Source organism: Somniosus microcephalus, unplaced genomic scaffold (genome assembly GCF_052327205.1).
Source record: "Somniosus microcephalus isolate GS21.2 unplaced genomic scaffold, FLI_Smic_1.0 unresolved_chr4, whole genome shotgun sequence".
NCBI lineage: Eukaryota > Metazoa > Chordata > Chondrichthyes > Squaliformes > Somniosidae > Somniosus > Somniosus microcephalus.
In genome coordinates, this window is record NW_028225182.1 from 44,557,852 (window position 1) to 44,575,831 (window position 17,980).

Below are 17,980 nucleotides of genomic sequence, written 5' to 3' on the forward strand. Positions count from 1 at the left end.
GTAGAGGGAGCTTTACTCTGTATCTAACCCGTGCTGTACCTGCTCTGGGAGTGTTTGATGGGACAGTGTAGAGGGAGCTTTACCCTGTATTTAACCCGTGCTGTACCTGCCCTGGGAGTGTTTGATGGGACAGTGTAGAGGGAGCTTTACTCTGTATCTAACCCGTGCTGTACCTGCCCTGGGAGTGTTTGATGGGACAGTGTAGAGGGAGCTTTACTCTGTATCTAACCCGTGCTGTACCTGCCCTGGGAGTGTTTGATGGGACAGTCTAGAGGGAGCTTTACTCTGTATCTAACCCGTGCTGTACCTGCCCTGGCAGTGTTTGCCCACCTCCCCTTTTCCCTCCCGCTTAAAATCCATAAACGGGCAAAACCGGATCAGACAGAATTCCCTACAGGCCGGTGTGATGTCCAGGTGTCCTCGGCGAATGGGGTCGGGGCGTCGGAAGGGGACGGTGACAGCGAGTGAGAGGCAGTAGTTTGGACGCTGAAGATTCAGGCCGCTGCAGACAGCAGTCAGGGTGGAGCTGATGTGCGATCAAGCCGTCTAGTGAAGGGCTGCAAGCAACGTTCCCGCTAAGCTGCTCGGCCAGGCGGCGGTCTGGCAGTCCCGCTTTTCAATGGGACAAACCTCGCACTCGCCAAATTTTGAGTGGGCCGCGCAGCCAGTTAAAGGGACAGTGCACTTAACAAAAACATAATTAGGGTGCAGCATTGGCTGCAAGTCATTCTGGGAAGCAGGGCGAAGGAGCCCCCAGAGGCTGAGGGCGGCAGGTTCAGTATATGGTCAGCTCTGTGCTGTCCGGGAGTCCACACCGCACCTTGTGCTTGTTGAAGAGTTTGATGATGGCCTCCACGTACTGGGTGTGGTAACGATCTACCTCATCCTCTGAAGGGTTTGAGCTTTTGGTGACTGGGATCGGTTCACCGACTGTCGGAGAGAAGAACGCAGACCAGTAATACTGAAAGTACATTTCTTCCTCCCCACAGCCTCCCTCCCTCCCCCCCCACAGCCCCCCTCACTCCCCACGAGCCCCTCCCCCCCCATGGTCCTCCCCACAGCCCATGCCCCTCCCTCAGCTCCCTCTTCCCTGCCCAAATGCTGCGCATCCCTTCACTCTCTCTAAAGTCCAAATCCCTCCTAGATTTTGAATCATGCGCCCAAGTCTGAGAACGTTTCCAGCACTGCTCTCTTGCCCTGCTTACAGGATACAAGACAAAGTCAGTTTTCTGACAGTCAGTCACTCATCTCCGGCTTTCTCTCTGTCCGTGTGTGTCTCTCGCTCTCTCTATCTCTCTCTCCATCTGTCTGTCTCTCTGTCTCTTTCTCTGTCTCTGTGTCTCTCTCTGTCCCACTTTCACTCTTGCTGTCTCTGTCTCTCAGCCTGTGTGTATTGTGTGTGTGTCTCTTGCTGCCTGTCTCCCCCCTCTGTCTCCCTCGCTGTCTCCCTCTCTGGGGGTCTCTCTCTCTCTCTCTCTGGGTCTCCCTCTCTCTCTCTGGGTCTCTCTCTCTCTCTCCCTCTCTCTCTGTCTCCCTCGCTCTCTCCCTCTCTCTCTCCCTCTCTCTCTGGGGGTCTCTCTCTCTCTCTCTCTGGGTCTCCCTCTCTCTGGGTCTCTCTCTCTCGGTCTCCCTCTCCCTCTCTCTCTCTGGGTCTCTCTCTGTCTCTGGGTCTCTCTCTCTCTGTCTCTGGGTCTCTCTCTCTCTGTCTCCCTCTCTCCCTCTCTCTGGGTCTCTTTCTCTCCCTCTGTCTCTCTCTCTGTCTCCCTCTCTCCCTCTCTCTGGGTCTCTCTCTCTCTGTCTCTGGGTCTGTCTCTCTCTCCCTCTCTCCCTCTCTCTCTGTCTCCCTCGCTGTCTCCCTCTCTCTCTCCCTCTCTCTCTGGGGGTCTCTCTCTCTCTCTCTCTCTGGGTCTCCCTCTCTCTGGGTCTCTCTCTCTCTCGGTCTCCCTCTCCCTCTCTCTCTCTGGGTCTCTTTCTCTCCCTCTGTCTCTCTCTCTGTCTCCCTCTCTCTGGGTCTCTCTCTCTCTGTCTCTGGGTCTCTCTCTCTGTCTCTGGGTCTCTCTCTCTCTGGGTCTCTCTATCTCTCTCTCTCTTTCTCCCTCTCTGTCTCACTCTCTCTCTCCCTCTCTCTCTGTCTCTCTCTGGGACTCTCTCTTGCTGTCTCTATGTGTCTCTCTGTATGTCTCTTGCTCTCTCTGTCTCTGTATCTTACTCTCACTCTCTCTGGCTCTCTGTGTCTGTCTCTCTCTATCAATTTACAATTTTTACAATTTAAATCGCTTTATTGGCATGATAAGTTACATCTTATGTTGCCAAAGCATCAAAATACATTTATGGTTTACCACATAAACGCAGTTCTATTCATACAGTGTATAAACAGGTATATCCCTGAGTGTATAAATATACATTCGCATTGTTTATATATATTTTTTTCTTAGTTTACTGGTTGTCCCTCTGTTCATGGCAAGCTGTAACATAGTGCGCCGCCAGTGTTATACAGCTTCTCTCCTCTCCCAGTAGGAATGGGAGTTTTTGGTTGTCATTCAGATTTCTGAAATCAGGGCATATTTGTGAGAATTTTTGGTAGAAATTCTCCCTGATGCCCTGATATTTTCCACAAGCTGTGAGGAAGTGCATCTCTGTCTCCACCACTCCCTGACTGCAGTGAGAGCATATCCTGTCCTCTCTTGGCAGCCTGGTCTGCCTGTGTCTGCCTTTTTCGATCGCTAGGCTATGTTCGCTAAGTCTGTACCTTGTCAAGGTTCTTCTCAGTTTGTTATCCTTTACCATGGTCAGGTAATCAGCTATGTTGTATTGTCTGTTTAGGGCCTATCACTGATATTGCTATAGTTGGTGCTGTTCTATTTTGGTCTCTCGCTCCCCACTCTCCCTCCTCACTGTTGAAATGAACAGGGTGAATTCCGAGAGCCCAGACTGTGCTGGAAGGGAGCGCGGTTCGGAGATGGCGTGCGACAGTCTACTGCTGCGACCTGTGTCCTCTTCCAGCATCTAGGAGCGCGGGATACACTGAATTTACTCCTACCTTCCCTGAACCTCAAAACCGCGAGGCCAAAAACTCTCTGGCCACTTGGTTTGGCCTTCCTCTCCAATCTGTGGGCGTTTAAACCCCGAGTTTGGTGTCGGCCGCCTTCTTGGGGGTGGGGGGGCAAAGGAAGAGACAGTCCAACATAAAGAGCCCCCACACAATCAGGCTATGTTGCTCATGGTGAAGACTACGAAAGGGTTATATTTCCCTTTAGTCAAAAGTAGAGACCTAAGTAAATGTCGTTCCCCAATTATATTGCATAGATAGTCCAGCACAGAAACAGGCCATTCGGCCCAACTGGTCTGTGCCGGTGTTTATGCTCCACACAAGCCTCCTCCCACCTCTCTTCATCTCACCCCATCAACATATTCCTTCCTCCCTCATGTGTTTATCCAGCTTCCCCTTAAATGCATCTCTGCTGTTCGCCTCAACCACTCCCTGTGGTAGTGAGTTCCACATTCTCACCACTCTCCGGGTAAAGCAGTTTCTCCTGAATTCCCGATTGGATTTCTTGGTGACTGCCTTATATTGATGGCCCCTAGTTTTGGTCTTCCCCACGAGTGGAAATGTCTTCTCTGCGTCGACCCTATCGAACCCTTTTATAACCTCACCGATCAGGCCACCCCTCAGCCTTCGCTTTTCTAAAGAACAGGGCCCCGGCCTGTTCAGCCTTTCCTGATGCACCTCATATCCCCGAGAGATTGGAGACAGGGCCCAATTTCTCAGCTCCTCATTCCTCACCAACTGCCGATTATGAGGAGAGATTGGGTCGACTAGGCCTGTATTCACTGGAGTTTAGAAGAATGAGAGGGGGTCTCGTGGAAGCGTATAAAATTCTGACAGGGCTAGACAGACTGGATGCAGGGAGGATGTTTCCCCTGGCTGGGGGGTCGAGAACGAGGGGTCACAGTCTCAGGATACGGGGTAGGACATTTAGGACTGAGACGAGGAGAAATGTCTTCACTCAGAGGGTGGTGAACCTGTGGAATTCTCTAGCACAGAAGGCTGTGGAGGCCAAGTCACTGAATATATTAAAGAAGGAGATACAGGAAACTCTCGATTTACCGGCACCTAAATAACCGGAAATCTCTGTTAACCGGCAAAATTCAGGAGTAGGTTCAGGTAAGTTTTACTTCATATCAGTGGCCGTTCCTGGATCTGTGGCCCTGTAACCGGGGTTCCTGCACCTGTTGCATAGCAACAGGGACGGCTGGATCTGGTGGCTGGGGTTCCTGCACCTGTTGCATAGCAACAGGGACGCCTGGATCTGGTGGCCGGGGGTTCCTGCACCTGTTGCATAGCAACAGGGACGCCTGGATCTGGTGGCCGGGGGTTCCTGCACCTGTTGCATAGCAACAGGGACGCCTGGATCTGGCGGCTGGGGTTCCTGCACCTGTTGCATAGCAACAGGGACGCCTGGATCTGGTGGCCGGGGTTCCTGCACCTGTTGCATAGCAACAGGGACGCCTGGATCTGGTGGCCGGGGGTTCCTGCACCTGTTGCATAGCAACAGGGACGCCTGGATCTGGTGACCGGGGTTCCTACACCTGTTGCATAGCAACAGGGACGCCTGGATCTGGTGGCCGGGGGTTCCTGCACCTGTTGCATAGCAACAGGGACGCCTGGATCTGGTGACCAGGGTTCCTGCACCTGTTGCATAGCAACAGGGACGCCTGGATCTGGTGGCCGGGGTTCCTGCACCTGTTGCATAGCAACAGGGACGCCTGGATCTGGTGACCGGGGTTCCTGCACCTGTTGCATAGCAACAGGGACGCCTGGATCTGTGGCTCTCGTACCTTTTACAATACCTCTCTGTAATCTGGACTTATTGAGAAACCGGCACCACGCCGGTCCCGTCGGTGCCGGATAAAAAAGAGTTTCCTGATAGATTTCCAGACACAAAAGGCATCAGGAGGTTTGGGGAGAGAGCGGGAATATGGTATTGAGATAGAGGATCAGCCATGATCATCTTGAATGGCGGAGCAGACTCGAAGGGCCGAATGGCCGACTCCTGCTCCTATTTTTCTATGTTTCTATGTTAGCTGCCTATCCCTAGTCCATAACCCCTCCCTCCCGCCCCCTCCTCTCCCCCACTCCCGGGGGGAATCTTGAGCACCCGGTTGATGTTTGATGCGGAGCCTCTTTCACACTGCACTCACCTACGGTCGTCACGGGCCTAGCGAAGGGCTTCAGCCCCCAGGAGTTGCTGAACAGGAGGCTTTCGCCCTTGAGCAAGCAGGGCGCAAAGCCCACGTACTTCTGAAACTTCAGTTGCAGCTGTTTCTTCCAGCTGTTTGCCTCAAAAATAACCTGGTCGTAGATGTCATTCTCGCCGAAGCCATAGACAGGAACCAAGTCTGCCCTGGGGAGGAAGGGAGAGAGGGAGCAAAGTCATCTCTGGAGAAGGAGCGAGAGAGGGAACAGTGTGGCAGCCATGGCTCAGTGGGTCGCATTCTGCCCTCTGGGTCAGAATGTCATGGGTTCAAGTCCCCCCCTCCAGAGACTTGAGCATAAAAAACTAGGCTGACACTCCCAGTGCAGTACTGAGGGAGCGCCACACTGTCGGAGGGGCAGTACTGAGGGACTGCCGCACTGTTGGAGGGTCAGAACTGAGGGAGCACCGCACTGTCGGAGGGGCAGTACTGAGGGAGCGCCGCACTGTCGGAGGGGCAGTACTGAATGAGCACCGCACTGTCGGAGGCGAAGTACTGAGGGAGCACTGCACTGTCGGTGGGGCGTTACTGAGGGAGCGCCGCACTGTCGGAGGGGCAGTACTGAGGGAGCACTGTACTGTCGGAGGGGCAGTACTGAGGGAGCGCCGCACTGTCGGAGGGGCAGTACTGAGGGAGCGCCGCACTGTCGGAGGGGCAGTGCTGAGGGAGCGCCGCACTGTCGGAGGGGCAGTACTGAGGGAGCGCCGTACTGTCGGAGGGGCAGTACTGAGGGAGCGCCGCACTGTCGGAGGGGCAGTACTGCGGGAGCGCCGCACTGTCGGAGGGGCGGTACTGAGGGCGTGCCGCACTGTCGGAGGGGCGGTACTGAGAGAGCGCCGCACTGTTGGGAGGGGTAGTGCTGAGGGAACGGCCCACTGTCGGAGGGCCAGTACTGAGGGAGCGCCGCACTGTCGGAGGGGCGGTACTGAGGGAGCGCCGCACTGTCGGAGGGGCGGTACTGAGGGAGTGCCTCACTGTCGGAGGGGCGGTACTGAGGGAGTGCCTCACTGTCGGAGGGGCGGTACTGACAGAGCGCAGCACTGTCGGAGGGGCAGTACTGAGGGAGCGCCACACTGTTGGGAGGGGTAGTACTGAGGGAGCGGCCCACTGTCGGAGGGGCAGTACTGAGGGAGCGCCGCACTGTCGGAGGGGCGGTACTGAGGGAGTGCCTCACTTTCGGAGGGGCGGTACTGACAGAGCGCAGCACTGTCGGAGGGGCAGTACTGAGGGAGCGCCGCACTGTGGGAGGGGCAGTACTGAGGGAGCACCGCACTGTCGGAGGGGCAGTACTGAGGGAGCGCCGCACTGTCGGAGGGGCAGTACTGAGTGAGCACCGCACAGTCGGAGGGGAAGTACTGAGGGTGCACTGCACTGTCGGTGGGGCGTTACTGAGGGAGCGCCGCACTGTCGGAGGGGCAGTACTGAGGGAGCGCCGCACTGTCAGAGGGGCAGTACTGAGGGAGCGCTGCACTGTCAGAGGGGCAGTGCTGAGGGAGCGCCGCACTGTCGGAGGGGCAATAATGAGGGAGCGCTGCACTGTTGGAGGGGCAGTACTGAGGGAGTGCCGCACTGTCGGAGGGGCAGTGCTGCGGGAGCGCCGCACTGTCGGAGGGGCGGTACTGAGGGAGTGCCGCACTGTCGGAGGGGCGGTACTGAGGGAGCGCCGCACTGTTGGGAGGGGCAGTACTGAGGGAGCGGCCCACTGTCAGAGGGGCAGTACTGAGGGAGCGCCGCACTGTCGGAGGGGCGGTACTGAGGGAGTGCCGCACTGTCGGAGGGGCGGTACTGACAGAGCGCAGCACTGTCGGAGGGGCAGTACTGAGGGAGCGCCGCACTGTGGGAGGGGCAGAACTGAGGGAGCACCGCACTGTCGGAGGGGCAGTACTGAGGGAGCGCCGCACTGTTGCAGGGGCAGTACTGAATGAGCGCCGCACTGTCGGAGGGGAAGTACTGAGAGAGCACTGCACTGTCGGTGGGGCGTTACTGAGGGAGCGCGGCACTGTCGGAGGTGCAGTACTGAGGGAGCACTGTACTGTCGGAGGGGCAGTACTGAGGGAGCGCCGCACTGTCGGAGGGGCAGTACTGCGGGAGCGCCGCACTGTCGGAGGGGCAATACTGAGGGAGCGCTGCACTGTCGGAGGGGCAGTACTGAGGGAGCGCCGCACTGTCGGAGCGGCGGTACTGTGGCAGTGCCGCACTGTCGGAGGGGCGGTACTGAGGGAGCGCCGCACTGTCGGAGGGGCATTACTGAGGGAGCGCCGCACTGTCGGAGGGGCAGAACTGAGGGAGCACCGCACTGTCGGAGGGGCAGTACTGAGGGAGCGCCGCACTGTCGGAGGGGCAGTACTGAGGGAGCGCCGCGCTGTCGGAGGGGAATTACTGAGGGAGTGCTGCACTGTCGGTGGGGCGGTACTGAGGGAGCACTGCACTGTCGGAGGGGCAGTACTGCGGGAGCGCCACACTGTCGGAGAGGCAGTACTGAGGGAGCGCCGCACTGTCGGAGGGGCAGTACTGAGGGAGTGCTGCACTGTCGGAGGGGCAGTACTGAGGGAGCGGCCCACTGTCGGAGGGGCAGTACTGAGGGAGTGCCGCACTGTCGGAGGGTCAGTACTGAGGGAGCGCCGCACTGTCAGATGGGCAGTACTGAGGGAGCGCTGCACTGTCGAAGGGGCAGTACTGAGGGAGCGCCGCACTGTCGGAGGGGCAGTACTGAGGGAGTGCCACACTGGCGGAGGGGCAGTACTGAGGGAGCGCCGCACTGGCGGAGGGGCAGTACTGAGGGAGCGCCGCACTGTTGGAGGGGCAGTACTGAGGGAGCACTGCACTGTCAGAGGTGCCATCTTTCGGATGAGACATTAAACCGAGGCCCCCCGTCTGCTCTCTGAGGTGGACCTAAGAAGATCCCACGGCATTATTTCGAAGAAGAGCAGCGGGGAGTTCTCCCCGGTGTCCTGACTAATATTTATCGCTCAACCAACATCACTAAAAAACGATTATCTGGTTATTATCACATTACTGTTTGTGGGAGCTTGCTGTGCACATATTGGCTGCCGCGTTTCCTACATTACAACAGTGAGTACACTTCAGAAAATGTACTTCATTGGCTGTAGAGCCCTTTGGGACGTCCTGAGGTTGTGAAAGGGGCTGTAGAAATGTAAGTCTTTCATTTCATAGACTTCTCTGGAGGAGGAGGAGAAGGAGAGAGAAAAGAAGACAGAAAGCCTTGCCTTTATATAGCGCCTTTCACAACTTCAGGACGCCTGAAAGCGCTTTACAGACAATGAAGTATTTTTGAAGTGTAGTCACTGTTGTAATGTGGGAAACACGGCAGCCATTTTGCGCACAGTAAGCTCCCACAAACAACAATGCCTATTAACATGGTTTTGGCGAGGGAGAAATGCTGCACGAAAGACTCAGGCTACTGCTCAAATAGCCCCGAACCCAGCCTACCCACCTCCGCACCCCAACCCCCACGTACACACCTCCGCACCGCAGCACCGACCACCACCCCGACCCCCACCTACCCACCTCTGCACCCCAACCCCCACCTACCCACCTCCGCACCCCAGCCCCCACGTACACACCTCCGCACCGCAGCACCGACCACCACCCCAACCCCCACCTACCCACCTCCGCACCCCAACCCCCACCTCCGCACCGCAGCACCGACCACCACCCCAACCCCCACCTACCCACCTCTGCACCCCAGCCCCCACGTACACACCTCCGCACCGCAGCACCGACCACCACCCCGACCCCCATCCCAACCCCCACCCCGAACCCCACCCCAACCCGCACATACACACCTCCACACCCCAGACCCGACCCCCACCTACCCACCTCCGCACCCCAGCCCCCACGTACACACCTCCGCACCCCAGCACTGACCCCCACACCGAACCCCACCCCAACCCCCACCTACCCACTTCTCACCCCAGTACCAAACCCCACACCGAAATCCACCCCGAACCCCACCTACCCACCTCTCACCCCAGTCCAGAACCCAACCTACCTACCCCCAACCCCACCCCAACCCCCATCCCGAACCCCACCCCAACCCCCACCTACCCACTTCTCGCTCCAGTCCCGAACCCCACCTACCCACCTCTCACCCCAGTCCCAAACCAATCCTACCCACCTCTCACCCCAGCCCTGACCCCCACCGACCCACCTCTCACCCCAGCTCTGACCCCCACCTACCCACCTCTCACCCCAGTCCCCAACCCCACCTACCCACCTCTCACCCCAGCCTTGACCCCCACCTACCCACCTCTCACCCCAGTCCCCAACCCCACCTACCTACCTCTCACCCCAGCCCCGAACCCCACCTACCCACCTCTCACCCCAGCCCCTAACCCCACCTACCCACCTCACCCCCACCTGAACCTCACCCCGACCCCCACCTACCCACCACTCACCCCAGCCCCCAACCCCACCTACCCACCTCTCACCCCACCCCGAACCCCACCTACCCACCTCTGCAACCCAGCCCCCAACTCCAGTCCCGAACCCCACCTACCCGCCTCTCACCCAAGCCCTGACCCCCATCTACCCACCACTCATCCCACCCCGAACCCCACCTACCCACCTTTCACCCCAGTCCCAAACCCCACCCCAAACCCGACCTACCCATCTCTCACCCCAGCCCTTGAACCACGCCTACCCACCTCCTCACCCCAGCCCCCGAACCACACTTACCCACCTCCTCACCCCAGCCCCCGAACCACGCCTACCCACCTCTCACCCCAGCCCCCGAACCACACCTACCCATCTCTCACCCCAGCCCCCGAACCACACCTACCCATCTCTCACCCCAGCCACCGAACCACGCCTACCCACCTCCTCACCCCAGCCCCCGAACCACACTTACCCACCTCCTCACCCCAGCCCCCGAACCACACTTACCCACCTCCTCACCCCAGCCCCCGAACCACACTTACCCACCTCCTCACCCCAGCCCCCGAACCACACTTACCCACCTCCTCACCCCAGCCCCCGAACCACACCTACCCATCTCTCACCCCAGCCCCCGAACCACGCCTACCCACCTCTCACCCCAGCCCTTGAACCACACCGACCCACCTCCTCACCCCAGCCCCCGAACCACACTTACCCACCTCCTCACCCCAGCCCCCGAACCACACCTACCCACCTCCTCACCCCAGCCCCCGAACCACACCTACCCACCTCCTCACCCCAGCCCCCGAACCACACCTACCCACCTCCTCACCCCAGCCCCCGAACCACACCTACCCACCTCCTCACCCCAGCCCCCGAACCCCACCTACCCACCTTTCACCCCAGTCCCAATCCCCACCCCAAACCCGACCTACCCACCTCCTCACCCCAGCCCCCGAACCACACCTACCCACCTCTCACCCCAGCCCTTGAACCACACCTACCCACCTCCTCACCCCAGCTTCTGCCTGCCCATTGCACCCCTCATTCCCCACCTGCCCCAGTGCCCTATTTTGGTGGTCAGCGGGGGTTGGATTGAGGGTCCTGATCGAAAGCCACTTGTCGAAGCTTGGGATTTGAACACCTGTGGATGGTTGGGGGGGGCGTGTGCGAGATGGAGGGGGGATTGTGGGAGGCTGGGCCAGCTCGGGATGTTCGAGAGTGCGGCAGTGGCTCGGTGGGCAAAGGGACCTCCCGGTGCGTGGATAGGGAGACGTACTGAGGCCAACAGACGTTAGGCGGGACCCCCGGTGTGTGCGGAGTTTGCCAATTTCGCAACCGCGCTGCAATTAGCCTCAGTACCCTTGGCCCGTGGGGAGCAAAACTCCCCCCCCCCCCACCCAGCCACCTCCTGATCATCTTCCCGAGGCCTCTGGCACAAGCAGATCACAGCTGAGGGCGGGATTAGGCTCAGTGGCGATGCCCCCCATGGTCGAACAGCGGGCAATATTCACTATCCGAGCTTGCGGTGTAACTCGAGGCCGACGAGAGGGAGAGAGAGGGGTGGACCTGGGCGATGAAGAAGGAGGCGCCGTGCTACATACCCGTGTTTCAGAGCCAGGCGAATGAACCCCTTCCTGTTCTTCAGTATGACCATGTGCTCCCCGGGCCTGCTGGTCATTGACTCCGCCGCCCCTCCGACCACGATGACCACTGCATTTCCCGTCCCGCTCTCCGACAGGAGATGGCCGAGGCTGGACTTGCTCACGGAGCACCCACCTGGGGAAACAGGGAGGAAGGAGATCAGAGAACCAACGTGAAGCTTGTGTCTGCAACTCCCGGCTCTCAGAGAGGCGCGAGAGAGCAATATCTGGCATCCCATTTGACCCTGAGCCAAGTTTCCAACCCCCATATCCCCCCCCCCCGCCATCACCAAGACCACCTACTTCCACCTCCAGAACATCGACCGTCTCTGCCCCTGCCTCATCCGTTACCTCCAGACCCGACTATTCCACCGCTCTCCTGGCCGGCCCCCCACCTTCCAACCTCCGTAAACTTCAGCTCATCTAAAGCCCTGCAGCCCCGGGTCCTATCTCGCACCAAATCCCATTCACCCATCACCCCCCATGTGCTCGCTGACCTACACTGGCTCCCGGTTCTCCCATACCTCCAATTGAAAAATTCTCACCCCCCTGGTCGGCACACTATAGGAGGGATGTGATTGCATTGGAGAGGGTGCAGAGGAGATTCACCAGGATGTTACCTGGGCTGGAGCGCTTCAGCTATGAAGAGAGACTGGACAGGCTGGGGTTGTTTTCCTTAGAGCAGAGAAGGCTGAGGGGGGACATGATTGAGGTGTACAAAATTATGAGGGGCATAGATAGGGTAGATAGAAAGGAACGTTTCCCCTTAGTAGAGGGGTCAATAACCAGGGGGCATAGTTTCAAGGTAAGGGGCAGGAGGTTTAGAGGGAATTTGAGGAAAAACCTTTTCACCCAGAGGGTAGTTGGAATCTGGAACTCACTGCCTGAAAGGGTGGTAGAGGCAGGAACCCTCACAACATTCAAGAAGCATTTAGATGAGCACTTGAAATGCCATAGCATACAAGGCTACGGACCAAGTGCTGGAAAATGGGATTAGAATAGACAGGGCTTGATGGCCGGCGTGGACACGATGGGCCGAAGGGCCTCTTTCTGTGCTGTATAACTCTATGTTCAAATCCCTCCATGTCCTCGCCCCCTTTCCCTATCTCTGTAACTTCCTCCAGCCCTCCGAGATCTCTGCGCTCCTCCAATTCTGGCCCCCATGTGCATCCTCCACCTCCTTTGCTCCACCATTGGCGGCCGTGCCTTCAGCTGCCTGGGCCCTAAGTTCTGGAACTCCCTCCCTGAACCTCTCTGCCTCTCTCTCCTCAACAGCCACCTCTTTAGGCACCCCTCCCAATATCTCCTTTGGCGTGGCATCCATTTTGTGTCTGATTACGCTATATATGCCTATGTTAAAAGCATTACATACAATACAAGTTGTTGTTGCTGCCTTATTTATTAATTCTCGGGGATGTGGGCGTCGCTGTCAAGGTTGGTATTTATTGCCCTTCCCTAGTTGCTCTGAGAAGGTGGTGGTGGGCTAACAGAGAGGCTTGCTAGGCCACCTCAGAGGGCAGTTGAAATTCAACCACGTCAGGGTGGGACTGGAGTCGCCTACAGGCCCAGACTGGGGAAGGACGCCAGGTTTCCTTCCCTCAAGGACATTAGTGAACCCGTTGGATTTTTACGACGTTCCGACAGCTTCATGGTATTCCGCCGTGAATTCCTCACCTCCTGACTCGCCAAAGCCTCTCCCCCACCTACAAGGCACAAGTCAGGAGTGTGATGGAATACTCTCCACCTGCCTGGATGAGTGCAGCTCCAACAACACACAAGAAGCTCGACACCCTCCAGGACAGAGCAGCCCCGCTTGATCGGCACCCCATCCACCACCTTAAACACCCACTCCAGCATTTATTGCCCATCCCTAATTGCCCTTGAGAAGGAGGTGGTGAGCCGCCTTCTTGAACCGCTGCAGTCCCGTGCGGTGAAGGTGCTCCCACAGTGCTGTTAGGGAGGGAGTTCCAGGATTTTGACCCAGCGACGATGAAGGAACGGCCAATATACTTCTAAGTCAGGATGGTGTGTGACTTGGAGGGGAACTTGGAGGTGGTGGTGTTTCCATGCCCCCCTGCTGCCCTTGTCCCTCTAGGTGGTAGAGGTTGCGGGTTTGGGAGGTGCTGCCAAAGAAGCCTTGGCGAGTTGCTGCTGCGCATCTTGAGTATTGTGTGCAGTTTTGGTCGCCTTATCTGAAGGAGGATGTTCTTGCCATGGAGAGAGTGCAGCGAAGATTCACCAGACTGATACCCGGGATGGCAGGAATGACGTATGAGGAGAGATTGGGTCGATTGGGCTTATATTCGCTAGAGTTTAGAAGAATGAGAGGGGATCTCATTGAAACTTATAAAATTCTAACGGGACTGGACAGACTAGATGCAGGAACGATGTTCCCGATGGTCGGGGAGTCCAGAACCAGGGGTCACAGTCTAAAGATAAGGGGTAAGCCATTTAGGACTGAGATGAGGAGGAATTTCTTCACCTAGAGAGTGGTGAACCTGTGGAATTCTGTACCACAGAAGGCAGTTGAGGCCAATTCATTAAATATATTCAAGAAGGAGTTGGATATATTTCTTAAGGCTAAAGGGATCAAGGGATATTGGGAGAAGGCAGGGACAGGGTACTGAATTTGGATGATCAGCCATGATCGCAGTGAATGGCGGAGCGGGCTCGAGGGGCCGAATGGCCTACTCCTGCTCCTATCTTCTATGTTTCTATCTTTCTATGGTACACACTGCAGCCACGGTGCGCCGGTGGTGGAGGGAATGAATGTTTAAGGTGGTGGATGGGGTGCCAATCAAGCGGCGATGAATGGGCACCTTGTTTGAGGTATCAGGTGACGGCACATGTGGAACCCGTAACCCATCTTAAAGAAAGGAAATAAAAAGCAGTGGAATCTACGTCCACAAGCGGCTCGTGAATGGTCGCCTGTACCGGCGCTCATGATGTAATCTCTGTAGATGGGAATCCGGAAGACTCCATGCAGCGTTGCCGTGTGGGGAGTGATGGACGGGAAGAGCTTGGAGAAATTGTTGGCCTCGGTGCAGAAGTTTAAGAAGCCACCGACGCACATTATCCCGTGGGGGTGATACCCCAAGACATAGTTCTTCTTGGGGCTCAGCTCGGCGGTCTTCACGAGCTGGGGGAACACAATGAAGATTAAAGAATGAGCAGCACATGGAATCGGCACCGGCCCATCGTCCACGCGGCAAGCACCTTAACCTTTCCCGTCACGCTCTGTATGTCAACAGTTAGAATGTGTCACACCGGCCCGTCGTCCACGCAGCAAGCACGTTAACCTTTCCCCTCACGCTCTGTATGTCAACAGTTAGAAAGTGTCACACCGGCCCGTCGTCCACATGGCAAGCACCTTAACCTTTCCCGTCACGCTCTGTATGTCAACAGTTAGAATGTGTCACACCTGCCCGTCGCCCACGCCGCAAGCACCTTAACCTTTCCCGTCACGCTCTGTATGTCAACAGTTAGGTGTCACACTGGCCCATTTTCCACGCAGCAAGCACCTTAACCTTTCCCGTCACGCTCTGTATGTCAACAGTTAGGTGTCACACCGGCCCATTTTCCACGCGGCAAGCACCTTAACCTTTCCCGTCACGCTCTGTATGTCAACAGTTAGGTGTCACACTGGCCCATTTTCCACGCAGCAAGCACCTTAACCTTTCCCGTCACGCTCTGTATGTCAACAGTTAGGTGTCACACCGGCCCATTTTCCACGCGGCAAGCACCTTAACCTTTCCCGCCACGCTCTGTATGTCAACAGTTAGGTGTCACACTGGCCCATTTTCCACGCGGCAAGCACCTTAACCTTTCCCGTCACGCTCTGTATGTCAACAGTTAGGTGTCACACCGGCCCATTTTCCACGCGGCAAGCACCTTAACCTTTCCCGTCACGCTCTGTATGTCAACAGTTAGAAAGTGTCACGCCTGCCTGCTGTCCACACGGCAAGCACCTTAACCTTTCCTGTCACACTCTGTATGTCAACAGTAAGAAGGTGTCACGCCTGCCTGCTGTCCACACGGCAAGCACCTTAACCTTTCCTGTCACACTCTGTATGTCAACAGTTAGAAGGTGTCACGCCTGCCTGCGTTCAATCATATGTAAACAAACCCTCCGAGATCTCTGCGCTCCTCCAATTCTGGCCTCTTGCCCACCACCCCCCCCCCCCCGATTTTAATATCGCTCCACCATTGGCGGCCGTGCCTTCTGTTGCCTGGGTCCCAACCTCTGGAATTCCCTCCCTAAACCTCTCTGCCTCTCTTTCCTCCTTTAAGATGATCCTTGAAACCTACCTCTTTGACCAAGCTTTTGGTCACCTGTCCTAATATCTATTCATATGGCTTGGTGTCACATTTTGTCTGATAACTTGATATATATTAATGACTTGGACGTGGGTGGACAGGGCACAATCTCAACATTTGCGGATGACACAAAACTTGGACGTATAGTGAACAGTGAGGGCGAAAGTGATAGTCTGCAACATAGACAGGCTGGTGAAATGGGCGGACACGTGGCAGATGAAATTTAACGCAGAAAAGTGCGAAGTGATACATTTTGGTAGAAAGAATGATTAGAGGAAATATAAACTGATGGGTACAATCCTAAAGTGGGTGCATGAACAGCAGGCCTGGGGTATAGGTGCACAAATCGTCGAAGGTGGCAGGGCAGGTTGAGAAAGTGGTTAAAAAAGCATACGGGATCCTAGGCTTCATAAATAGAGGCAGAGAGTACAAAAGCGTGGAAATTATGATGAACCTTTATAAAACATTTGTTCGGCCCCAACTGGAGTATTGTGTCCAATTCTGGGCACTGCACTTTAGGAAGGATGTGAAGGCCTTAGTGAGGGTGCAGAAAAGATTCACGAGAATGATTCCAGGGATGAGGGACTTCAGTTACATGGATAGACTGGAGAAGCTGGGGTTGTTCTCCTTAGAGCAGAGAAGGTTGAGAGGAGATTCGATAGAGGTGTTCAAAATCATGAGGGGTCTGGACAGAGGAGATAGAGAGAAACTGTTCCCATTGGCGGAAGGGTCGAGAACCAGAGGACACAGATTCAAGGTGATTGGCAGTTGAACCAAAGGCGACATGAGGAAAAACTTTTTTACTCAGCGAGTGGTTAAGATCTGGAATTCACTGCCTGAAAGGGTGGTGGAGGCAGATTCAATCACGGCTTTCAAAAGGGAGTTGGATAAGTACCTGAAGAAAAAAAAAAATTGCAGGGCTACGGGGAAAGGGCGGGGGAGTGGGACTAGCTGAAGTGCCCTTGCAGAGAGCCGGCACGGGCTCGACGGGCCGAATGTCCTCTTTCCGTACTGTAACCATTCTATGATTCTGTGATAATCGTTCCTGTGAAACGCTTTGGGATGTTCTTACTACGTTAAAGGCGCTATATAAATGCAAGTTGTTGTTGCCACTGGCGGGTTGAGGAAGCCGCGCTGGCTGGCGCGGGCATGGCAACGGGGGTCGTGACCCCTTATTTGCATCTTTCAATTAGGCCCCCCCCCTGCTTGTTTCGGGCGGGAGCGCTGGCCGCCTAACCCGAGGGTTCCACCTGAAAATCGGAAGGGGCGGGTCGCCAGGGGGCCCGTGTTTATTGACACGTTTACCGTCCCGGTTAGTGGCGCGAGTGAGGCAGCATCAAGACCGCCTTGATTCAGTTCACCAGCTCCAAAGGGTCAGGCTGATCCCCCCCCGCCCCCGCCCAACCCGGGGCCCAGGCACCGCCGGTGAGCACAGGCAGCGGACCTATCTTTCTCTGTAAGCAATGTTTAACTTGACGGATCAAGGACGCCTTCACAATATCAGCCCCTTTTATCAGCTGAACAAAGGTTATCGTTCATCAGTCCCACTCGACTGTGCTGACTGCGCAGTTCTGCACACGGGTAACTGATAACCTCATACTGCTGACGAGGAATGGCTGGTCGGCCACATGATGTGGCTCAATGGGAACTCTTTCGTGTCGGAAGGACGTGGGTTCAAGCACGACTTCAAGTCCTGGGCCCCTGGACTCAGGAAGGATATATTGTCCTTGGAGTGGGTGCAGGGCAGATTCACCAGAACGATACCGAGGGCTTAAAAAAGTTACAGGAAACTGTTTATTATCCGGCACCGACGGGACCGGCGTGCTGCCGGTTTATCAAAAAGTCCGGATTACAGAGAGGTATAGTAAAAGGTACGAGAGCTCCGTACACAGCAACAAATCCAGGCTTCCCTGTTGCTTAGCAACAGGTGCAGGAACTCCGGCCACAGACCAAGCGTCCCTGTTGCTTGGCAACAGGTGCAGGAACCCCGGTTACACAGCCACAGATCCAGGAACGGCCACTAATATGAAGTAAAACTTACCTGAACCTACTCCTGAATTTTGCCGGTTAACCGAGATTTCCGGTTAAATTTGGGTGCCGGTAAATCGAGAGTTTCCTGTAACTTATGAGGACAGACTAGGCTTGTAGAGTAGAGAAGGTTAAGGGCTGGTCTCATTGAAGTGTTTGAGGTTAAAGGATTCGACAGGGTAGATGGAGAGAAACGATTTCCTCTGGTGGTGGGGGGGGGGAGTCCAGAACAAGGGGGGGGGGCATCCCTTCAAAATTAGAGCCAGGCCGTTCAGGGGTGATGTCGGGAAGCACTTCTTCACACAAAGGGCGGTGGAAACCTGGAAGTATCTCCCTCA

General features: G+C 56.3%; 1 protein-coding gene across 1 annotated transcript in view; it reads right to left on the reverse strand.

The window, feature by feature from the left end:
• Positions 1 to 179: 179 nt before the first annotated feature.
• Positions 180 to 17,980, reverse strand: part of LOC147090659 (diacylglycerol O-acyltransferase 2-like) — a 25,241-nt gene continuing 7,440 nt past the window's right edge. Inside the window, exons 5-8 of the mRNA XM_085977433.1 lie at positions 14,232 to 14,436; positions 11,259 to 11,433; positions 5,203 to 5,405; positions 180 to 930 (exon numbers count right to left, since the gene is read on the reverse strand). Coding sequence (XP_085833559.1) covers positions 776 to 930; positions 5,203 to 5,405; positions 11,259 to 11,433; positions 14,232 to 14,436 — 738 coding nt within the window. The 3' untranslated portion in view covers positions 180 to 775. The remainder of the gene's footprint in view (positions 931 to 5,202; positions 5,406 to 11,258; positions 11,434 to 14,231; positions 14,437 to 17,980) is intronic.